The following is a 22,648-nucleotide window of genomic DNA, read 5'->3' as shown; positions in this document are numbered from 1 at the left end:
GTTTTTTACTTCGTCGGATAAAAGTTTTTTGATTTAACTCATTTTGCCGCCTTTTCGACATTTTGTGTGAATTTTTTTTACTTCTCTCGGCTAGTTTCACTTTTCTCTCATTCTGCTAAAAGTGTTTTTCGACAGCAGTTGCTCAGCAAATTAATTCAAAACGAACAGATTCAGTATCAAAAACGCCTTCAGAAATAGACACGGGATAAACCCATAAAGCTCGATTTTAGATACCCGTTACTCGATCTTTGTTCTTAGTTACCATCTCTAATGCTTATTGGTATTGATACTAGCCCCTGTGTGGTCTCACTACGAAACATGAGTATGTTCAGCTCCAAAATGACATCAAAATAGTTCGCAATTTGAAATTGTTTGTACAAAAATCATTTTTTCGCTAATTTTTTGTCTTGTCTTTCAATCCCAATCTTGGTTATGGGAATCAACGGCGGCTATTTCCCGGCAACCTGCCGGGTATGCTTAATCAAGCCCACGAAACGAAGTTCTTATTGGAATTGAAAGCCTTCTCTTCATCACAGTTCGTTCTGATTATGCTCATTCTGAAAGCTAGGAGGATATTTTCACCATGTGGCAGCGCAAAAATCAGCTAATTCTTTCCCGTTGTCTAATAGCTCAAAGCCCAACGATCAGTTGACCGAAATTTTTTCTCATATGGAATATATTTTGTGAGCATGTTTTTCGGAAAAACTTTAAGAGTTACCGCATTGCTCATGACAAAAAAAAAACGATTTTTTGTAGTTTGTCCATCGAAGAGTTTTTTAATCCACTCAATTGAAAGGCGGAGCCATTCAATCCATGTCTTGAATCGAACTTCAATCAATGTCTTGAAACTTATTCAATCGAAACTTATTCAATGGGTGCGCATAAGTTTTTCGGCGAATTTAATGTTCCTTGAATAATACACAAATTGTTTGCTCAAGGCTTTGAATGCTTGTCAAAGCAACTTGAAACAAGAAGCAATAATTTGTTTGCAATTTTTGAAAGTTTTTAGTTGAATGTTATTATAAGAGGCAATATTTATAATCGATGTTTGTCTGTCCCCCTCTCCCAGCTAAGTCGGCACATAACTTTTACACCATGAAAGCGGACGTTCTGTTCTTTATCTAGTAACGTCCTATATAACAACCCAAAATTTTTAAGGGGGGGGGGCATAAAAATTGGGGTGGGTCTTAGAATAGATCCAGCCATTTTCCGATTGTACTTGGGTTTCGATTACTATATTTTTCGCTGTATCCAAAAATTGATTAGCAGTTTTCTGTGGTAGAAACTCCAGTGAGTTAAAATGATGTATCTCGCTTTTGTTTCCTCTAACCAAATAAGTATTTTTTAAAAATTTTGTTTACGAAACTAAGCAAATCTTGTGCTCATTGTTCAATCAGTAGTTATCACCCTTTTCGATATAAATGCGTTTTTGAAACTTTTCAATCTTTATTTTGTTCGTTTTCAATTCTGAGACTCCTGAAATGTTGATTGTTTTGTATCATTAATAGCCGCCGTCAGTCTCTGTGGGTATTATTTAAACTTTTTTGACAATCCCAGGTAATTGTATTGTGTGGGGTTGCTGTGTAAGATAGCAGAAGACGGACGAGTTTTTCTTAGGAGAAAGCGGCTTTTAGTAGGGTTTTTTTTAAGTGCCTAGTGTTTTTAAGTGCCTAGTGTGCTGAATTTGCCGGGAAGGAATTTTCAACCTTTAAGCTCAAAAGTGTGCTGTTTTTCATTGTTTTTCGAGATATGCTTTTGATTGCCAACTTAAATGCAAAAATTGTAGTAAATTTCGCGATCTTGTAAGTTTTTCACTAAGTTTTGTCAACTAAGTTTTTGTCACTGAGTTTTTTTTTACTTCAAGGGGCCAATGAAATTTTGAAGTGTGTTAACGGAAAGACTTTGATAGCACAAAATATGTCCTTCCGGATTTTTGCTCAGCTCTAATTAAGTTGTCATGTAGATTTTCATTAGACAATTTTGAACAATTGTGCGTAAAAAGTTTTTTGACAATTTTCTGGCCTATTTTTTGAATTCAACAACAATACTGCCTACTCAGTGGTCAAAAGAACAGTTTTGAGCTTGTAGGTGGGTAGTTGCGTAGAATTTTTATCACCTTGTTGTTTCTGAAGACTTGAGCACCAAGAATTTTCAGCAGTTTCTCAGCGGCATCTGTCGTTTCTGCCTGCTTCTGCTTGCCTTTTGTAAGTCAAGCTAGTTTTTTCTTAGATGCCAAGTTTCCTGTTTGTTTTCCTTTGCATTTTTATTGGCCACCTTGGTTTTCAACCCAGATGTGATCGCGCATTTTTGATGACTGGTTCAAAACGGGATAAACTGGTGAAGCCCATTGGTAATTAAGTTTCATCAGAGTCTCTAATCTGGCTTTAGGAATCTTTCAAGTACTTAGTGTCCTTAAACACTCGCAAAAGCTAACTGAAAGGCGAAAAGGTCTTTTTGAAGCTTTTGAGTCCCAAATCGTGCAGTTTTTCTTGTTTTTTCCACGTTTTTTAGTTTTCTGTTGAATGGGTCTTCCACTGACGTTGGTTCCATTACATTAAGGTCTTGAGCAATTTAGATGTTCATTTCGCTTCTGTTTCTTGAGGTTTTTGCATTAGTAATTTTCACTCAAATAAAAATCAGTAAACAATTTTGCTATTTTCAAGTATTTGAATTTTTTTCTTCGATTAGGCTCCAATGAACCGTTTATATGGTTTGTACTTGCGGGTTTGAATATATATATATATATATATATATATATATATATATATATATATATATATATATATATTTGTTGCTCAAAATTGGTTTCGAGGATATTTATGTCAAGAACTGCACCAACCAACTATTAATTAAATTTTGCTCATTTCAATTTTTCTAATTTCTCCATTTTTTTTTTGCGTTTGCTTGTCTATTAGATGTCCAGTTTTTTTGCAAAAGAGTCAAGATTTCATAACAAGTTGTCGGCGGCTCCCGCTGGATGAAGCTCAAGTTTTCACTAATCTTGCTAATTTTAAATTAGTAAAACGATTTATAATCTTTTGTTTTCAAGGCAGTGCGCTCTAACTTGTTGGGTGTTCTTAACGAATCATACAGTGGGACAAACATACAGTACTAGTTAATGGAGTTGATTTTATAGTTTTTTGTGAGTTAATGGAATGTGACAAGTATTTTACTAAATGGAAGGTCGAAAATCTTATGGGAGTAGGTCAGCTTTAAATGTACCAAATGTCAAAGCAACACCGGTCACGACATATAAGTACTGCCGTAGTTTTATTCAAGTTCAATTGTTTTATTGATTTTATGCTAAAGTTCAGTTTTTCGGTGGTTCAGGAACTGCATACCTGCACTACTTAAACTAATTTTGGCCGACGATGCTTTTGCGGAGATATACAATAGTGGTATCATTAGAAAGAACGTGAGAAACTGAATAGATTGCCTGAGAGACATTTTTTTCTTATTTTCTCGAGATATTGAGGTTGAAATTTTTTGGTTTCTTCTCTCCGTCAGATAGGCTGATTTGAAATAATTCTTCAGTTGGCAGGTCTTTTTGGTAAATTTCATTGCAACTTTGGAAAATTCAAAATTCAGACGTTTCATGAAAACAAAAAGTGAAAAGAAAACGGCAGAAACTTTTTAATGTAATTAATGGCACTTGAAATCTAATCAGTCTTTGAAAAGGAAGTTCAATTTATTGGTTTCCAAAATAGATGAAGTTTCTATAAGCAAGTCTTAAAAGAGAAAAAAGACTCTTACTTTTGTGGCCCTCGTATACTCTAAGTTAATATACTCTGCTGATTACTTTTTACTATTTTGTCATGGAGAAGAGAGTTAACATGCAAGAATAATGAGTTCCATGATAATTTCTGTTTTTTTGTTTGTTTTCTTATTGAATGCTAATAATACTATACTGGTAATTTTACTTTCTAGCAATCCGATGATAAGCGCCTCATTTTCCAATTTGAACAATGTTTCGGATAATTAACCCTAACCTAAAATTCTGAAGCCTCTGATAATTGTTTCGCCTTTTCTTTTACATCATTTTTTCAGGGCTATTGAATTTAAAGCATACAAACAAAAAACGATCACAAGCATTCATCGATTTAAACAAAAATCAATATTCTAATTGCTCTCCGATCTTCAATATCTCTAACTAGAAATTCACAACAAAGTTGACAAAGGCTTTCATGTTTTGTCTTTGTCGATATTTTTTCATGTGAGATTTTCTGTGAGTGCTATCACTCGCTGTGATAGAAATTTGTGCTTACGGAAGAAACGACTATTTAGCGGCGCTGAGAACTTTCAAGTGAAGCAAAAGTATTATTTCTGTTCTCTACATTGATCAACGAATTTTCAAGTTGCTATTATACACATTAAGTTGGCCATTTTGTTATGACAAAAAGCCGTTAATGTTAGTAACATTTTACTAATTCTTTCGTCAGGAAACGTTTTCTCGTGAGTAAGTTTAGAGATTTTGCCCTGATGAGGTCTTGAGACCTCCAGTTTTACCCATCTAAATTTTTACCACTTTGCAATTATTTTACAGATTTGGTTCCATTTTCGATTAATTGAGCTTGAATGCATATAGCCGGTCGATTAAAAAACTTTTGAAGCTTATCAAAACAGAATTTGAAAGTTTTTTTCTCTCCCTGTCGTTGTGGATAACTATTACTCGCTTTAACCTAGAAAAAAAGGAAATTTTTAATCATGATTTCTCTAGATTCCAATAGTAGACTTGCAGGCCAGATATTGATGAAATAATTTTTGTGCAAAAATTATCGAACTTTTAAGGTTCTTAAATCTCCAGTTCTGTGTGTTGTAGACAAAAGAATATAACGTTCATTTTGGCCCTTGATGAGCAGCTTTTTCATTATACACGTGAACCGACTATGTTGAATGTAAGAAGCCGCATACGCTTCTTTGATGAACAAATTTTTTGTTTAGTTTTTACGTTTTTTTAATATGATAAATTGAAACCTTATTTCCAAACGTACCTTTCTGATTCTTTTATTTTCACATGTGGCATTTATTATTTCAATTTTAATTTTTCGTTTGTTGGAAACTTTGATAATTCTTTTATATTTGGAGCGAGAAATTTTGGAAATGAAGTTAAGTCAAATGTTGACTAGTGAGATGGAACGGAAAACGATTGAAGGCATAAAATTTTTCCACCATATAATGAGAGGATGGAAGGATGAAAGAAGGAAAAAGATCATTAATATTACTATCTAAAATATTGCAATATTGGGAAAATTGAGACAGTGGAGTGAAGGAAAAGAGGATTTGGTCGGTTCCTTCAGGTGCCTTTATCTCCAAAGAGTCTGTTTGTCTTTGCCTTTCTAAATGGCAGTTGAGCTAAGATCGCCCATTTCGCAGTAGTTGTTCAGCATCATAATTTGAACATAGTTTTTGTAGTGGAGCTTGCGATTTTTTTTCTCTCTCTCTCTTAGATATTAAATTATTAATTGTCCCTCTCTCTCTCTATCGTTTCCATTCAATTGAGCAAGTATTAAGGGACGTTGAAGTCAAGTCAAAATAGTGGAGAAATATAGTGCCACTTGTTTTTAATATGTTCAGCGAGTGTACAATTGGAAAAGCAGTGAAATTGGCCTAGAAAACAATTAGACTACCAGTTATTGTGTCTCTCAAGTTGTTGATGTTGTTGCTGTTGAGATGGAGATATTGGATAGGAGCCGTGCTTGTTTTGCTGTTCTGTTCTGTTAGTTAGTTGCTCTTCTTATCATAAACAGTGTTGTGGTTATGATACTATTATTAGTTATGTTTTCCATATTATTTTTTATCCTTCACTCTTTAACCATTAATGGTGTTCGTTTTGCTATTTCAGTTGTAGCAGTAGCAGTATTATTTGCGGTGATGCTGTTGTTACTTGTCGCGTATTGAACATTAATAAATGTGTACTATAAGGCGTAGGAGAGTCTATTGTTGTTCTTTTTCAGCGCTGTGAACGTGCATTTCTCATTCTCCTTTGATGTCAAAAATATTATTGTTTACTCTCATTTACTCCGACACTGGCCGTGCTTTTAGAACAGGTTTGTGGCGTTTTTTGTTTATTTTTGTTTTTCTCCTGCCTTATCAATTAATTCCCACCTCGTGGGAAAATTTTTGGGATTAGATAGGATGGTTTGTTTTGTGGGATTTTGGCTAGGAAACAATGGTACCGCCTCAGTTGGAGCTGCCACGTGAAGATCAAAACTACACTTTTAAATCCTCTCTTTCTGCCGCGGTCGAATTGTTTGCAGATTAATTCACTATCGTTGCCTTTTGCTTTTAACTTGTTCGTCCGTCGGGAGATGGATTTATTTGGAAATACAGTTTTGAAGAGACATTTGTTTTTACCGACAGAAAAACTGGTACCTGAATTTCTAAGCTCGCCGGAGAGCTTTAAACTAGAATTTTGCACAGGTATGTTTTCCGTAGATTCGTGCGAGTTATTCTATATTTTTAAATTTCTATTAGTAGTTTTTATTCGCCTCTTACTTTTAAATCAGTTTCGATAACTTTTATTTCACAAAATTTTCTCAATTATTATATTGATATTAAGCGTCTTAACCAATTCTTGCCCAGTCATGACTGTACGCGTTTTATTGGCAGCCAAATTTGAGGAAAATAAATATCTGCAATGAATGCTTTCAAAATAAAATGTTTGGACAAGATGTTTTGAAATCTGTGAGCAGTTAAGTTCAAAAATTTATTGACATGCAAAAAATGCATTTTACTTATTTAATCACTGTTGTGTCTATAGATTTAACAAATAGCAAATTAATTGAAAGTCAAGCATGGCATACTTGAGTAATTTATTGACAATTTCATTAATATAAGTCCAAACTTAGTAATGTTCGTTTATAACCATTTTATTGGGTTCGTTTGGCAAACTAGGATAAATGACAGTAAAGTTGTTAATTTTTTGGATCAGTTTTATTGCGATATAAAATGGGAAGCATTTAATTAACTTCATAGGCTGTTCATGTGCTCCTCTTTTTAACCGTAAATTCTAGTTATTATGGCTAAAATGTTAGGGAAAATGGCATTTGGCTTTGTTTGGGGTTATTCCCCCAAGAGATTGGTCTGAATGGATGCCTGTGAGGGTCCGGACCATGGGCCACAGGATCCTATCTGCGGGGCTTTGATTTTGTGGACCAGTGAAACGCGTTCTTTGAAATGCCATTACCCCCTTGAGATTTTGGGGTTATTTTTGTCAAAATCTGATTGCTTTGAAATTGTTTGTTCTTTTAACTTTACCTCGGGGAATTTTTTCTTTGATATGAAATGTTTTGAATTCCATGTAGTGTAAATTTTACCAGACTTGATGCAACCTTTCTGATCAGAAGAAGAAAGTGAAAACAACATTTTTTTGGGAACCAGTTTTGAGAGTTTGAAAAGGTAATTACTTAAATTCAACAATCAAGAAACCTGCATCTGTCGTGAACAACCTTTAGACAGCTGCTTTAGTGAACTCCTTTAGACGTGAGAATAACAGACGGAACTGTATGCTGCTCCTATTTTTTTGTTCAGCCAAAAATGAAGATTCGATATATAAAACAGACGTGTAGGATAACATCTGAAAGACCTGCATAGCAGATTTTCTGCTAAGATATACGACTTCAAAAGAATTGAAGTTTTTTTTTTGTAAATTAAGAGAAGACCAAAGGAAAATGTCTGTCTAATGATGGTCCGATTGGCATATATTTGTTAATAGCCGCCATCGGCCTCTCAAAGACTATTATTTAGGCGCGACTCAAATAGCAGTTACTTGTTACGACTCAAATAGCAGTTATGGTGATCTAAATTTTTTAATAGGTGGAGTGGTTCTAAAACAGGCCTTAAAGTTATTTCTGCAAGTGAACACAAGCGTTTACGTCAATCTAGCAAAAGTCAAAAGCATGGCGCAATAGAGAGTGGTTTTTGTTCATGCAACTTTCGTTGAGAGAAAGAGAGAGGGAGAGAGCGAACGAGAAAGTTTGGTGTGGAAAAATTTGCGCCAGCCGAGCGATTTTTTTTATCACGTGAGGCTTTTTCAAAGCGCTTTTTTTAGTTCTAACTAACTCTTTCAGCCTAGGTGTTTGTCTCTATTATCTGAGCTCGTAATATGGCGTTTTTAAATCGGTTTGACCATCTGAGGCAAATTTCTCAGATGCAATTCTGAGTTTTTTGTGCCTTGTTGGGCATTTTTTTTAAGCAGTTTTTGTCATTTCTTTCATTTTTATATCATCTGGGAAGTTTTTAGTGAAGTTCGTTGTTCTAAAGATTTTGGTGACCTTTGGATACGATTGAAATTAGTTTTTTATGTTTGCAAGGTCGTTGCCAATAGTTGTTTCGGGGTCTGATTTTTTATCAGGTATTGTTATCGGATTTGACAATTCTCATGTTTTTACTGATAATTTTTTAATTGCTCTTGAACGGCGTTTGAAGCATTTATTGTGTTTTTATGCAAAATTTTTGCTGGACCGTTTTTTCTTGAACAAGTTTTTGGTTTCACGTCTTGCGTGACTTTTCACGCTTGTGACCTAAATTGCTCTTTTTCAGAGATGAAGTTGCTAAAACAAAAGCAATTATAAGATAAGATAGCACAAGGACTTGATTGCCAAATGCTTCTGTCCACCGCCCCAGAGTTTGGGTTTGAATCCATCCCTAGTCAGAATTTTTGCACCCGCGAAGAAAATTTTATCTAAGCTACAGCCCCCCTCTTAATTAAATTGTCCCACCTTTTGTTCGAGAGCAATTTGTTCGACGTTTTTCGGTTCATTTCAGAATGTGTTCTACAATTAAGTATGAGGTTTATTGTGTTTAACGAGTTGTTTGCTGCGGCCTAAGTTTATAATTACTTGGGAGTACTTCGGCTATTTTTTTTGTCCGTCTTACCTTCCGATCACGTTTTTGGTTTACATAAGTCACGACTTTCGTATTTGACTTACTTCAACTGGCTGGAACTGACATTCAAGGTCGCAAAGTGGAATCGAAAGAAAGGTGATAAAACAATAAAGCCCAGGCAATAAAATCTAGTCTTATATAAAGACCATGCATAAAGTTATCAAAGTTCCTTAGAGTATAGTCCTAATTGGTGTTAGCATTGAGCTTTTTCTCTCAATTTCAAGCTGGAATGATCATATTTATCAATTCTAATGAAACTTTTTTAACGCTTACGAAAATATTAGACAGTTCAAATTACTATTTTTGTTCTAGTGGTTTAAGAAAAGGTTTACTTGTGAAAGCAACTATTGTTTAGGACGGGACAATTTTTTTTCAAAAAGTTTTGTTTTAGTATTAGCGAAGCTCTATCACATTCTATTACGTAGAGTAGCAATTTTTAGCTGAGTGGATTATAAAGTACTGCTGCAAACAAAATTTATATCCTATGACAAGATATTTTTTTTACAAATGAGTGACGCGTCGGCGAATTTAAGATCGAGGAAAAATTCTTATTTTTGCATACTTAGTTTTCAGAACGCATACATACCTTTGATTGATTACTAGTTTTTTTTCTTCTTTGAGCTGTTCTAATTCGCAATTCTACGAAACAATTTTTTGAGTAAGCTGCTCTTCCATATCGCAACAAAAATGATATAAAAAATTCATTCGTAAAAATATAATAAAAATTCTTTCGTTGCTTTTTAATTTCTCTCGAATGAGAAGCAATTATTGTAAACGTATGCGTCTTTTTAATGAAGATTTTTAGTTTTCCAGTTTTTGCGGTTTTCTTCTAGAATAATCTTTGACTTTCAAGTGACTTTTTCTCTGACTTCTTGATTTTTGAGTTATTTGCTCTCACTCCGATTGTTAGAGATTCGATGACAAGGCCCTGATAGCCGAGTGGTTAAAGCTTCTGTCGAGGTGAAGGAATTGGACTGAGGATGTCGGGGTTCGAACCTTTGGTTTTTGGACCCATTAATAAAAATTTACGCCCAGCCTGTTATTCGAGAGCAATTTTTCCGACGTTAGTCCATTTATGTTTTGAAATCCTATCTGTAGGTACTCTGTGGTTTAAAGTACTCTTCAGTCTCGTATTAACTTTAGTAATTGACATCATATCACATTTTTTGAAATGAAAATCATTTAGATCGACGAGTGAACGTAGTTTTCTGATTTCAACCTTTTTTCCTTCAATCATTTGGTATTCGTTTTTTTTTCTGTAATTGCAGTAACAATTGGAAATTGAGATGGTCAAATAAAACAGTCAATGGGAAATATTTAGCTAAATTGACTATAGCAAAAAGTCTTTTCCATGGCAGCTTTGAACAGAGAAAAATCTTATTTGTTCACTTCGCCCCTTTTTTAACATGAAACTAAAGCCGAATATAAGTGGTTAAAACAAAATTGATAAAACAGATGAGGTGCTATCAGTTAATTTATCGGCAATTTATGCAGTTTTTCTTATGGCAACGAGAGTTGATTGAAAGCTGTTGGATGGCTATTTTTTTGTAGTGAGAAGATGAACAGCTTTCCCTTAATTTCATAAATTTGGAAAACTTTTTTTTTGAGAATGACGCCAATTTTCACAGAGGTCAAAAATGTTTTCCCAAAATACTTCTGTTTGGCTCAGCTGATATCTCAAAATGTTGTTTCAAGATTCTGATACTTAAAATATAAGACTTAGAGTGGCATTTTTGTTTTTGAAAATTTTCCTTCCACTTTTCGATCGAACGATACAACAATCATTGGGAATAGCCGACTTCGGGAAAAAGTACCTTGAGATTTTTTGAACTTGTTCGTGCAATAGAAGGGAAAAAGTTAATCTATATCGGAGCGAAACCCCGATCGTGCATTATGACGGAAAAGATGCACAGTTTTTCTGTATTCATGTTTTGACGAGTTGCTTATGACGGGCTGGAACTTAGTGAGGAAATTTTTTTTGTTAATCTGGAAAAATTTTAAAAAGGGTTAATCAGAAAATCACATTCCTCAAATAATTCTCCCCTCTACAAAGAAGTCAACGCAACGAAGTTCCCTTCTAGAAATCTTTTTCTGCTTTTCTATTATCCGATAAGAATCTGATAGAATGTCTTGCTACTGATTCTCATGTTCCATCGCGTCATGTTTTGCCACGACATAAGAACTGTACATTAATTGTAGCTAATTTTTGTGGCATATTTTTGTTTATAGCAGAAAAGACGTAAATTAAAGATATTTGGCCACCTGTTTCAATTCTCGCTCGACTAATTTCCACTTTTGTTTCGGCTTGCGGGAGATACATGAATTTCTTGTGTTTGACCATTTTTGATTTGTTTTGGGGTTTGTATAATCTTTTGCAGTATCATTCCATTTTTATTTTGGCTCGATGTTGATAAACTGTTCAAAGTTTTAGGTGAATTTTAGCCCATTTGGGTTAATTTGATCAAAATAAGATTATTGGGTCCGTTTTCATTTTACAATTTTATGATCTGACCGCTGATCTCTAATTGTCATTTTGACCGACTTGAAATAGTGGCTAGAAATGTGTTTTGGTTTACAATTAGTTCGGATTGACAAAACATTGAAGGTGCTTTGTTGTGTGTTTGTGTATTTTGTAACCGAGTTTCGCTTTTGAAATTTGTGGCTCTCAAACAGCAATTAAATAGGATTATATGGCTGTAGTTAAATGGAACCATTCAACGAGAACGGTGTAATGAAAGCCGTGTGTTTCAGGACCAATGTTAATTGTATTCGCTACTGTCAACTGGCCAAGAGAAATGTCAGACAAATTTAATTGACTATGACCATCTGGACGGATCTGGCTATTATGTTACACGTGTTGCTTTAACATCTGCTCCACGCATGTTCTCGAAATTACACTACACTGCTCCAACACTACAAATATTACCTTGGATATAACTATACTACTAGTGCTGCCGTCATTTTGAACGACGCTTCAGGACTATATGCAAGGAAATGCGGCAAAAGCCTCGCCAGGAGAAAAAGCCACCTGATAAATTTTGACCATTGCTATCTCTGCACCAATCTCGGTAATCGGGTCCGGATTGATTTATTACGCAACTTTACTCGACTCTGCAAATACGCTGAATCCTTCCTTACTTAGTGGAGTAAGAATGAAATTGGACGCCCATTAAGTCTTTCTTGGGAGTTAAGCAGTAGGTCCCTGGATCGGGACTTTAATTCAAGCATGTCTTGAGCTTTTTATTTTCCTTATAATCTGTGCCTCTTTCTGTTACTGCTCTTTCCGTATTTTGATGTCAGGCTCTTTATACGTTACCTGCCTTCATAGAAAACTTGCTAACTTTCTTTTTCACAATACTTACCAAATATCACTCCGAATGTATCAGCTAAATTTGTAATAACTTTTTTTTCGTTTCTTAACTTCATAACTACCTGTGGTAATTTTGTTCGAAAGCTTACCATTTTTATTGGTTGTCTAACGTTAGAACGACATATCAATTGATTGGTTATTTTAAATTACGTTGAAAACGTGGTTTTGTGGTATATTATTCAATTGTATCATTAAAGAAATGACAATCCCTATTCTAGGATATCTTTCGCATCATCACTTTCTATCTGCCCTAGTGCTGCTAGCCTTTACTGCAACATTCCACTTTGTCCTAGCCAAATCAGACGACCTTCCTCGAACTGCCTACGAGTTGGTTGGGCCTCAAAACGCATTAAAAGGTTCCCAGATATTCCACGTTCAGAATGAATCTCATTTCAACTTTACCTGGACTATAAGAATCGCGAGGCATCTTATCGCCACTAATGAGGAACTGCCAAGGCTGTACGTGAAAAAGTTTAAATCGTACTTTGTTAATTGGCAGTATGATGATTTTAAAAGTCAACCATTTAGAGTCATCAGCGTCACGAACGCAGTTGATCTTTGCGATGCCTCATACTTCACAATCAAACCTTCAACCTTGTTCAAAAGCGACAGTGATTCTATCAAATATTTCGACATAGCTTTAAAAATTCCGAAAATTACACAAGATTGTATCGGTGAATATAAATTACAATTAACAGTGAGAGATGTTGAAACAATCGTCTCCGATTTCGACATCAATGTTTATGAAAAAGCGAATTTTGGCCAGCATGATGTGATTTTGAAAGTTGATTCAAATCAAGCTCAATTGCAGTTCGATGCCGATATACACGGTCTTCCGGCGCCGAACATCCGGTGGACGTGTGAGCGGGTGCTGGCTTCGGAATCGTTCGAATTCCGAGAAGTCGAAAACCAAAATCAACTTTGGATATCGACCGATTTTCTATCATACATGCAATGCATCAATGTTAAATGCACAATTTCTAATCATGTTTGTGAAGGGTTTGAATTCGCCAAGGAGTCGGTCGGAAAAGGCAATGTTACTTGTTATGATCATACACTGTCTTTATCGCCAATGCAGGAAATTTTGGGCACTTTTTTGGCGCCCAGAACTATTTCTCCTGGTCAAAGTACAATTGCAGACGATGAACCAAAACTGCACGAGTCTATGTGTAAAATGGAAAACAAATTTTGTAAACGAGTATTTGAAAGTGATTACTTAACATCTAAATTGAATCGAGATCTTATGATGGTTGTGAAAGAGTCTCTGGCCCAATTTGGACCTGAGATAACTCCACTATGTGAACAGTTCGTGTTTAATCTAACGTGCTCATACAGTTTCACAGACGAAACTTGCTCCGAATCTGAGGACGAGAAAATTTTGGAATCGGAGTTTTACAAAAAGCTGTACAATGCTGATCAGAAATACTTTTGCAATGAAAATGTCAAATTGCTGCGCCAGTTTTGTCCGGCAAATTTCATATCTTCATTATTCATGGATACGTCGTTAGCGTCTGATTGTCAGTCTAAATATAAATTTGAAAATCAGTTCCCGGAGAGGAGTTGCTTGCACGGTCCGAGTTCTAACAAGGATTCAAATTTTGTGGATCTCTGGAGGTACAACGCAAAGCGAAGTAACTACACCTTATCCGGTACCTGTGTTAGGTGGGACACCTTACCCAAAAAGTTGTTTGACCCGGACACTGAATTTCTCCCTCATACGGATCTATCGAACAACTATTGCCGGCATGTTTTGACCAAGAATCTGACCCACCCTGGTTGTTTCGTGACATCCTACGCAGAGAATGGATACGTGTTCAGGACATGCAGTAGCATTGCCAAATGTCCGATCGGAGGTGTCATAGATGTTGACAAGGGGAATGTGTTCACAGTGAGTGGGAACGAGGAGCGGTTGACGCAACCGGATCCCTTGACAGATTCGTGGATTTTTTATGCAACTCCAGTCCTCTTTATTATCGTCATGCTCTCAAGTAAGTTCTAATGGAGTTATTGGATATCTAAAGGTTTAAATTTAAGGTGTAGGTTTTGTGAAGTCAGAAAATCGGAATTCGCCGAGAAACTTGTAGCAGATGAGGTAAGCCAGAATTACGAGGTTTCTTGAACAGAGGCAAGCAACCCTGGTTGAAACACAAGCTTTGCAAGTTTTGGAATGAGGCACTGTCTATATAGGTACCCGTATAATTCTAAAATCCGGCGCCTTAAAACATACACGTGAGTGGTTCAAGTGAGGTTTAATGGACTGGAATAAATTTGAAATGCCACATCGGCACATTTTTTCTCGATTGCTCGTGAAGGAAGTGCGAAGCAATTACTGTAAACTTATGTCTTTGTGGTGCAAACATTTTGCTTGACTATTTTCTTCTAAATTTTTTTATCTGACCTCTTAAAGGTGACAAACACTCTTTCGTATAGTAAATTATTCAAGACATAAGCTATCTCGTAAACACAGCTGTAAGTAACGTATCAGATTCAGCAAACTGCTTCAAAACCGGCAAATCTAGCAACATTTTTTGGCAGCTCTTAGTCTAAGAGCGATCACCAAGGAGAAACATAAGAATATTCAGCCTAAATCGAGCGCAATCGATTTAATATATTAGTAGGCTCCAGGTAAATTCGCTGAACGAATTTTTTCTGAGCTTTCAACGTATTAGTAACATTCTCCGGTCCGAAAGAAGATGTTGGGAGCATTGGTACAAGCTTAACGAGCGATCCGAACGACGTGCGTGCGATTGCAGAGCGGGCGACGCTGTCGGAACCGTACCGGAGTTCTTCAATCCGAGTCAACTATCCAGACTAAATTGCCGACCTTGAGGTGCTGCTCGGCAGGCGTCTGCCACTTAGATCTACGGTTCAAAGCGGGTACGTACTCTGTAAGCCAACGCGACCAAATGTCCTTGCGCGCGAGGGTACCGCTTACGATAATCAAACTCGTCAACGACAACGATTGACGCAATTCTTTTTGCTTGGTTACCAAGTAGAAAATGGTTGGTTATTATTGCGCCTAGGCCGGACGGGTTGGCGCCTACGGGCGTTAACGGTCGTGCGTTTAATGCATATTCAACCAGACAAAAAGTAGTGTTCAAAACCTCATCTCTGAGACGACGTGTACCGAGGGGATGGTATAAAATACTGTCTTAAAACTACGGACCAACCTCTCCCAGATGCCAACTTGTTGTGGGGGCACTGGGTGGATTGAAGTTCCTCTTAATGCCTTTATGCGCAAGTTCAGTGGCGATTTTGAGCGTGTTCCGTTTTTCAATGCATTCACGGAGCTCTGTGATAAAGAAAATGGGGAAAGATAATTTTTATTAGTGCGCTACTTAAAGGAAACAACCACAAACTAACCCGTTACTTGTGAGTAAACTATGTCACACAGCCAGTGAGTGGGTGAACAACAAAGCAAAACTAGGATACATTCAGGTTACCGAATGCTTCAGGAAGTTCCTCTTCCTCGAACGCACGGCGGTTACGAAGCGTTTTCCGACGACGCTTGGAGAGTTTTTTCCGTCGGGAGCGTGAGGTTAAAGACCTGAGATTGCTCTTATGCGCTAAAACTATAGTGAGTGTTTTCAGCTCAAGCACAGGCTTTTGATGTTTTGCTATTTATTCTTTAAGTAAACTAGGGTCTTTGTTTACGTTTAGACACGTCTTGTAAATAAATGGTAACTAGAGCACTACGCTTGAGCTGATCGTAAATGTCAGGAGTTCCCTCTCTGGGGCAATAAATTACAGCTTCTGTGCGCTCCTGATACTTTTCAAGCACTGCGATAAGCTGTGAATGTGTTAAAGGCATATTTTTCTTGCTGTGATAACGTGAAAGCGAATTGTTTACTACATCATGCCATATACCTAGGTGCTTTTTATCATGTGAGAAATGAATCAACTAGAATTGCGCTGTTTTTCAGGCTTTCACAGCGTTAGGGGTGAAGCTTAAACCCGGTAACGCTTAAACGTTATGTTTGTAACTTGAGTTTGTTACTTGAGGCGCAGCTTTTATGGCGTGATGAAGTGAGCTTGCAGCGAGGATGAATACAATTAATCTTTTTTCAGTACCTCATGGATGAAACTCGCTCGAAATCCGGAAGTTATTGTCAGATATCCGACTTTCAGATTTTTTCCCCGATTATGATGATGATGATGATTATGATGATCTTATGTAGAAAAATCCAGGTAAATCCAAGAGTGAGCGCAGATTGGAAGAAAATCAGTTACCTTGACAAATTTGACCCCTTTTCAAGTCGATAACTGTTATGCAATTGTTACATCCGCAATTTATCAGCTTTTCTATAAGTTTCAAAATTTGTTAATTTCAATTTTTTTGCTACTCTTTTATGTCAAGGACAGCAAAAAACACCGCATTTTGATTAATTCTAGATTTTGTCCAAAAAATTGTCAAATTCGTTGCTTTCAGCAAAAAGGATATAAGGGTTAGGTTATCGGTGACCGAAATTCGGAATTCAAATTATTGAGGATCAATAAACCGAAAAGAGTGTGACGATTAAATTTTGCTGGATTGCTCCGATAATCAATATTGGACTTCAAAGACTAATAAGTTTTTTTTGGATGAGTCTTACAGTTTAATCCATCTAAGTCTTATTACTGCAAACATCCTGACTTCTGCAATGTCCTGTTGTACACACCCCATGTCACACAGCCAGTAAACTATGTCACACAGCCAGTGATTGGGTGAACAACAAAGCAAAACTAGGATACATTCAGGTTACCGAATGCTTCAGGAAGTTCCTCTTCCTCGAACGCACGGCGGTTACGAAGCGTTTTCCGACGACGCTTGGAGAGTTTTTTCCGTCGGGAGCGTGAGGTTAAAGACCTGAGATTGCTCTTATGCGCTAAAACTATAGTGAGTGTTTTCAGCTCAAGCACAGGCTTTTGATGTTTTGCTATTTATTCTTTAAGTAAACTAGGGTCTTTGTTTACGTTTAGACACGTCTTGTAAATAAATGGTAACTAGAGCACTACGCTTGAGCTGATCGTAAATGTCAGGAGTTCCCTCTCTGGGGCAATAAATTACAGCTTCTGTGCGCTCCTGATACTTTTCAAGCACTGCGATAAGCTGTGAATGTGTTAAAGGCATATTTTTCTTGCTGTGATAACGTGAAAGCGAATTGTTTACTACATCATGCCATATACCTAGGTGCTTTTTATCATGTGAGAAATGAATCAACTAGAATTGCGCTGTTTTTCAGGCTTTCACAGCGTTAGGGGTGAAGCTTAAACCCGGTAACGCTTAAACGTTATGTTTGTAACTTGAGTTTGTTACTTGAGGCGCAGCTTTTATGGCGTGATGAAGTGAGCTTGCAGCGAGGATGAATACAATTAATCTTTTTTCAGTACCTCATGGATGAAACTCGCTCGAAATCCGAAAGTTATTGTCAGATATCCGACTTTCAGATTTTTTCCCCGATTATGATGATGATGATGATTATGATGATCTTATGTAGAAAAATCCAGGTAAATCCAAGAGTGAGCGCAGATTGGAAGAAAATCAGTTACCTTGACAAATTTGACCCCTTTTCAAGTCGATAACTGTTATGCAATTGTTACATCCGCAATTTATCAGCTTTTCTATAAGTTTCAAAATTTGTTAATTTCAATTTTTTTGCTACTCTTTTATGTCAAGGACAGCAAAAAACACCGCATTTTGATTAATTCTAGATTTTGTCCAAAAAATTGTCAAATTCGTTGCTTTCAGCAAAAAGGATATAAGGGTTAGGTTATCGGTGACCGAAATTCGGAATTCAAATTATTGAGGATCAATAAACCGAAAAGAGTGTGACGATTAAATTTTGCTGGATTGCTCCGATAATCAATATTGGACTTCAAAGACTAATAAGTTTTTTTTGGATGAGTCTTACAGTTTAATCCATCTAAGTCTTATTACTGCAAACATCCTGACTTCTGCAATGTCCTGTTGTACACACCCCATGTCACACAGCCAGTAAACTATGTCACACAGCCAGTGATTGGGTGAACAACAAAGCAAAACTAGGATACATTCAGGTTACCGAATGCTTCAGGAAGTTCCTCTTCCTCGAACGCACGGCGGTTACGAAGCGTTTTCCGACGACGCTTGGAGAGTTTTTTCCGTCGGGAGCGTGAGGTTAAAGACCTGAGATTGCTCTTATGCGCTAAAACTATAGTGAGTGTTTTCAGCTCAAGCACAGGCTTTTGATGTTTTGCTATTTATTCTTTAAGTAAACTAGGGTCTTTGTTTACGTTTAGACACGTCTTGTAAATAAATGGTAACTAGAGCACTACGCTTGAGCTGATCGTAAATGTCAGGAGTTCCCTCTCTGGGGCAATAAATTACAGCTTCTGTGCGCTCCTGATACTTTTCAAGCACTGCGATAAGCTGTGAATGTGTTAAAGGCATATTTTTCTTGCTGTGATAACGTGAAAGCGAATTGTTTACTACATCATGCCATATACCTAGGTGCTTTTTATCATGTGAGAAATGAATCAACTAGAATTGCGCTGTTTTTCAGGCTTTCACAGCGTTAGGGGTGAAGCTTAAACCCGGTAACGCTTAAACGTTATGTTTGTAACTTGAGTTTGTTACTTGAGGCGCAGCTTTTATGGCGTGATGAAGTGAGCTTGCAGCGAGGATGAATACAATTAATCTTTTTTCAGTACCTCATGGATGAAACTCGCTCGAAATCCGAAAGTTATTGTCAGATATCCGACTTTCAGATTTTTTCCCCGATTATGATGATGATGATGATTATGATGATGATGATGATTATGATGATCTTATGTAGAAAAATCCAGGTAAATCCAAGAGTGAGCGCAGATTGGAAGAAAATCAGTTACCTTGACAAATTTGACCCCTTTTCAAGTCGATAACTGTTATGCAATTGTTACATCCGCAATTTATCAGCTTTTCTATAAGTTTCAAAATTTGTTAATTTCAATTTTTTTGCTACTCTTTTATGTCAAGGACAGCAAAAAACACCGCATTTTGATTAATTCTAGATTTTGTCCAAAAAATTGTCAAATTGGTTGCTTTCAGCAAAAAGGATATAAGGGTTAGGTTATCGGTGACCGAAATTCGGAATTCAAATTATTGAGGATCAATAAACCGAAAAGAGTGTGACGATTAAATTTTGCTGGATTGCTCCGATAATCAATATTGGACTTCAAAGACTAATAAGTTTTTTTTGGATGAGTCTTACAGTTTAATCCATCTAAGTCTTATTACTGCAAACATCCTGACTTCTGCAATGTCCTGTTGTACACACCCCATAAGACATTCATCATCCGAACACTTTCAATCGCTGAATGCCCTTGCACGCTCCTGAAGATTTTTCTCTCGAGACGAAAGTTTAGTGTGATCCAAGTTTGTTAAATGCTTGAACACCTTAATATCTTGATAACTTCACAAGTGTTTTAGAGAACATTTTAAGGGCGAAATTTGCAAACGTGAACAAGCAGGATAATTTTAAACTCTGTTCGTTATGTAATTTGCGGTCGGATAATTGATTTAATAGCGTTAGCCCATTTAATCTGTCACCCAGTGGGAGAAGTTCGAATTAAGCCAATATTCGGTCGGTTATCAACGAAACTGGCAATCAGCAGTTTCAGAAATTAAGTTGCTTATAACAAAAAACCGTTTGTGAGCGAAGACAGTACATAGCCCTCTAGAGTCCCTAGTCAGATTTTATGCACCGTAAAATATCGCTAGCCTCAACAGTCGTTCGAGAACAATTCGGAGAACAGTTCGGATGGTAGCCGGTTTATGTTTGTAAATAAATTGCTGTGACCGAATGAATTATTTGGACCGAATGCTATCGAGTTTTGCTTGTTTAATTGCTCTTGAACGAAGTTCATAGCAATTATTGTAAACGTGTTGGTTTTTTATGCAAATTTTTTGCTTGACCGTTTTTGCGCTTTTCTAGAACATTCGTTGACTTCTCAAGTGACTTTTTCACGCTTTCATTCTTAGATAGCCGAGGGGGTAGTGATTCTGGTGAGGGATCGGGAGGTCCTTGGTTCGAATCCCGGCGTTGTCAACTGTTTTATAAAGAAAAATTGATCTAGTCTACAGCCCCTGAATTAAATTACCTCGCCAGTCGTTTAAGAGCAATTATTCCGATATAAGTCGGTTTATGTTTCTATAATGTCACCCTTTCTAGCCAATCATCTAAATATTGATTGATTACAGTTTGTTCTGCTTTGTTTCAGTTTCAATAGTTGCCTTTGTCTACTACAGACGTTGTGCCTCTCGTGTATCTCTCGTGCCTTTATCACCCGAAGTGTTGACACGAACAAATGTCCAGCTGCATCGCAACCCCAAATACGAGGGCAAGGAGGCTGACGCTCCCTCCTCTCACATTAATTCTTCAAATGGTGCTTTCCATAACCCCAGCCATACCAACACGTCTTCTAGTCTCCTTTCTGTGATCACCAGACCCTGTAAACACAGCCAACAGAACAACAGTGCCCCTCACAGTACCAGCATCAACATGAACAGACATAGTATGCACAGCAACCCCACTTCCGCTCGACACGATTCATTCACGAGCAACGCCGGAAGCGAACGAGCCATAAACACGATGCGTCCATCGCCTTCAGTCGGTTCTGAGTTTGGGTTCTTTCACTTCGATGTTCCCGATGGACACATGTTCAATACATTCAACAGGATCCATCATCAGACCCTCCGACAGATCGACCCAAGATTGGAGTACGATCGCAATTCGATACAGTACATTACAGATCTTGGAACTGGTGCTTTTGGTCAAGTTTTTCATGCACAGGTCACTGACAAGAACAATCCCGAGCGGAAGATCGAGGTAGCGGTCAAAATGTTGAAAGACGGCCAGTCGCCCGATACCAAAAGGTCATTCCAACTGGAAGCACAACTCCTCGCTAACTTCAGCCACCCCAACATTGTGAAGTTGAGGGGAGTGTGTTCCAAGGGAACCCCATTCTGCATGTTGATGGATTACATGAAGTATGGGGATCTGAGGAAGTACCTCGCTGCACACAATGGCAATTCGTCGGATGGTGCCAAGAGACAGCTTTCGTCCACAGATCTTCTCATGATCAGTCAACAAGTCGCATCAGGTTATCTAATCTCACTATTTTGTAGAACTCAACCCCCACCCTCGCGAAACTAACAGTGAAACATAAAAGATCAAATCAGGCAAATCAGAACAGGTGTAAACAGTTGCAAACTTAAAGGAATCAGTGTCTGCTCGGAGTTTTTCTCCTTGGATTTTGTATAAATTTTTAAAAGGGATGTTTAATAGCCGCACAGCGATAGCTGGGGCTATTATTGGCCTTCTCTTGGTTTTTTACAATTCAAAAAATTTGAATTGTATTGGGGAGCTGTGCTTTTTATAGCTGCGAAGCTGTAAGCTGAGCGTAGCTATATTGCGGTGCTCTTGGTTTTTTGTTTCGTCGTCTGACGCTTCATTTTCGTTTTACATTTGTTCTAGAACATTCTGTCTCGTCACTGCTTAAATGGCTTTTTCGCGCTTGATTTCACGCTTTCTGCGTGACCTAAATTGCGGTTATTCAGAAACAGAATCTGTTCCTAAAACAAAGTTGATTGTAAGAAAACAGATTGTATGGTCCGACAGCCGAGTGGTTAAGGCGACTGGATGTTAATCCGGAGATCGCCGGTTCGAGACGCGACAGGGAAAGTTTTTTGCACCCAAAAACAACCTCCTTTGAAATAAACTTGTAAGTTTTATAGGCGGCGGCGTTAACTATTATCAACTCACTTCTGTATCTTTTTCCATCTGTATTTTACGGCACGCAAGTCTATTTCGCAGCTATTCCGACAATCTGCCGGCTATGTTTTTTGTAAGATGTGTTCACACAATTTTCAATGAATTTGATCTTTCAAAACGGGATACACAGGTAAAGCCCAGCGAGCATTAAGTTTCATTAAAGGCCCAAAGTGGGGTTTAGTAGTCCTTCAAGTGCTTAGAGTGGTGTAGCTGCTGGGATGGCCTAATTTAAGGTTAAACGGTCATTTTTTTAGTGTTTTTGGGGCTCAAAATGGTGCACTTTTTCATGTTTTTCTTTGTGATTATTTTTTGTTTGAAGGCCTTTTGCGAGACAACATAACTTGTTATGACCATTTTATGAGATATATGTTTTGGTACTACAAATACAAACATGCAAAGTGATACGAATTTTTGCTATTTCTTTCAAGTTTTTTGAAAATTTTTGTCATTTTTTGAGTTTTTCCATCTTCAGGGGCCGCGAAATGTCCTTTGTCGTTTGACAATAGAGCACTGCATGGTTTCTAGTAATAATGGATTGGTTTTCAGCATTTTAATGTCTCGAAATTCGACACTTTTTTAATATAAAATTTGCAATTTTTTCAAGGTTTCCTAAAGTTTTGGT

The 22,648-nt window shown here is 37.1% G+C and overlaps 1 protein-coding gene across 3 annotated transcripts in view; it reads left to right on the top strand.

The window, feature by feature from the left end:
• The window catches only part of LOC142344458 (uncharacterized), a 35,243-nt gene that overhangs the window by 3,836 nt on the left and 8,759 nt on the right, over positions 1 to 22,648 (top strand). Inside the window, exons 1-3 of one of the 3 annotated variants that reach the window (XM_075396116.1) lie at positions 5,818 to 6,047; positions 11,638 to 14,244; positions 20,474 to 21,355. In XM_075396116.1, coding sequence (XP_075252231.1) covers positions 12,456 to 14,244; positions 20,474 to 21,355 — 2,671 coding nt within the window. In that variant the 5' untranslated portion in view covers positions 5,818 to 6,047; positions 11,638 to 12,455. Of the gene's footprint in view, positions 1 to 5,817; positions 6,048 to 6,184; positions 6,421 to 11,637; positions 14,245 to 20,473; positions 21,356 to 22,648 lie in introns of those variants that run through there. The other 2 variants (XM_075396117.1, XM_075396118.1) reach the window with 2 other exon arrangements.

This window comes from Convolutriloba macropyga, chromosome 8 (genome assembly GCF_964194025.1).
Source record: "Convolutriloba macropyga chromosome 8, txConMacr16.3, whole genome shotgun sequence".
Taxonomy (NCBI): Eukaryota; Metazoa; Xenacoelomorpha; order Acoela; family Convolutidae; genus Convolutriloba; species Convolutriloba macropyga.
This window is presented reverse-complemented; position numbering and strand designations above follow the sequence as displayed.